This window comes from Condylura cristata, unplaced genomic scaffold (genome assembly GCF_000260355.1).
Source record: "Condylura cristata isolate star-nosed mole 26May11 unplaced genomic scaffold, ConCri1.0 scaffold00137, whole genome shotgun sequence".
NCBI lineage: Eukaryota > Metazoa > Chordata > Mammalia > Eulipotyphla > Talpidae > Condylura > Condylura cristata.
In genome coordinates this window covers 23,281-24,227 of record NW_004567238.1, presented here as the reverse complement: position 1 = coordinate 24,227, position 947 = coordinate 23,281, and the positions used below count along the sequence as shown (strand labels likewise).

The following is a 947-nucleotide window of genomic DNA, read 5'->3' as shown; positions in this document are numbered from 1 at the left end:
GCGTCACCGCAGCACGGTGCTCCGGGACGTGCCTTCCTTGGCCCCGGAGAAAGCCACGCACCCCCGCGCCGGCACCCCCTGGCAGGGCACACGCGCCGGGTGCTCGTGGCCGTGGGCAGGCCTCAGGCTCCCGGGAGCTCCGGCCCGTGCCTGGGGGTCCGAGAGCACTGGAAAACCCTCCCCCAGCGCCCACCATCGCCCTGGCACCTGCCCCGGCCCCGCCGGACTCGGCGTCTGTCCAATGCGGGGCGGCCAGGGACCCCGGGGCCGGAAGGGGGCGGCCGCCTGCTGCTCTGTGCGAGTTCTTAACTCGCTCAGTCCTGGCAGCGTGGGGCCAGCGGGTGTGTCTGTCCCCCCGGGGTCAGCCTCGTCTCAGACCTCTGGGAAACGGGGCAGGAGCTCGGGCGCCGTGTGGGGGCTCTGGGGGCTGGCGCGGGTGGAGGGGGCGCGGGCCGCCAGCGGGGCGGGCGCCTCCTGACGGCCCTGCGGTTGCAGGAGAGCGTGGCGCCCCTGTTCGAGGTCCACATGGAGCTGGACGAGGAGGGCCTGACCTTCACCCCGTCCCTGGAGGTGGGCGGGGACTACAGCTTCCTGGTGCTCATCGAGGGCCTCATCAGCGACATCTACAACACCGCCAAGCTCGTCCCGCGGCTGGCCAAGGGCCGGCTCAACTACAAGGTCAGTGTGGGCCAGCGCCGCCCGGCGGGAGCGGCCCGGACTCAGCGGTGCCCGGCGCGCATCACAGGACACGGCTCCGACGGGCCGAGGCCCGAGTTCTCCATGGGGGGCTCCTGGGACCCGCGGCGGGGCCCCCCGAAGCCCCTCTCCTCCCAGGCCGGCCTCTCTGCCGTGGGTCCGGTCGCCCCGCCCCACCGGCCCAGGGTGCCCCAGCTCCGGAGGGGGTGGCGTGCCTCTGCCCTGGGCTCGCAGAACCCGCTGGGCCTGGC

The 947-nt window shown here is 74.8% G+C and overlaps 1 protein-coding gene across 1 annotated transcript in view; it reads left to right on the top strand.

Annotated features, from left to right (window-relative positions):
* LOC101621548 (dynein heavy chain 17, axonemal-like) overlaps positions 1 to 947 on the top strand; it is a 15,386-nt gene that overhangs the window by 517 nt on the left and 13,922 nt on the right. The window contains exon 2 of the mRNA XM_012734941.1: positions 496 to 849. Coding sequence (XP_012590395.1) covers positions 496 to 849 — 354 coding nt within the window. The remainder of the gene's footprint in view (positions 1 to 495; positions 850 to 947) is intronic.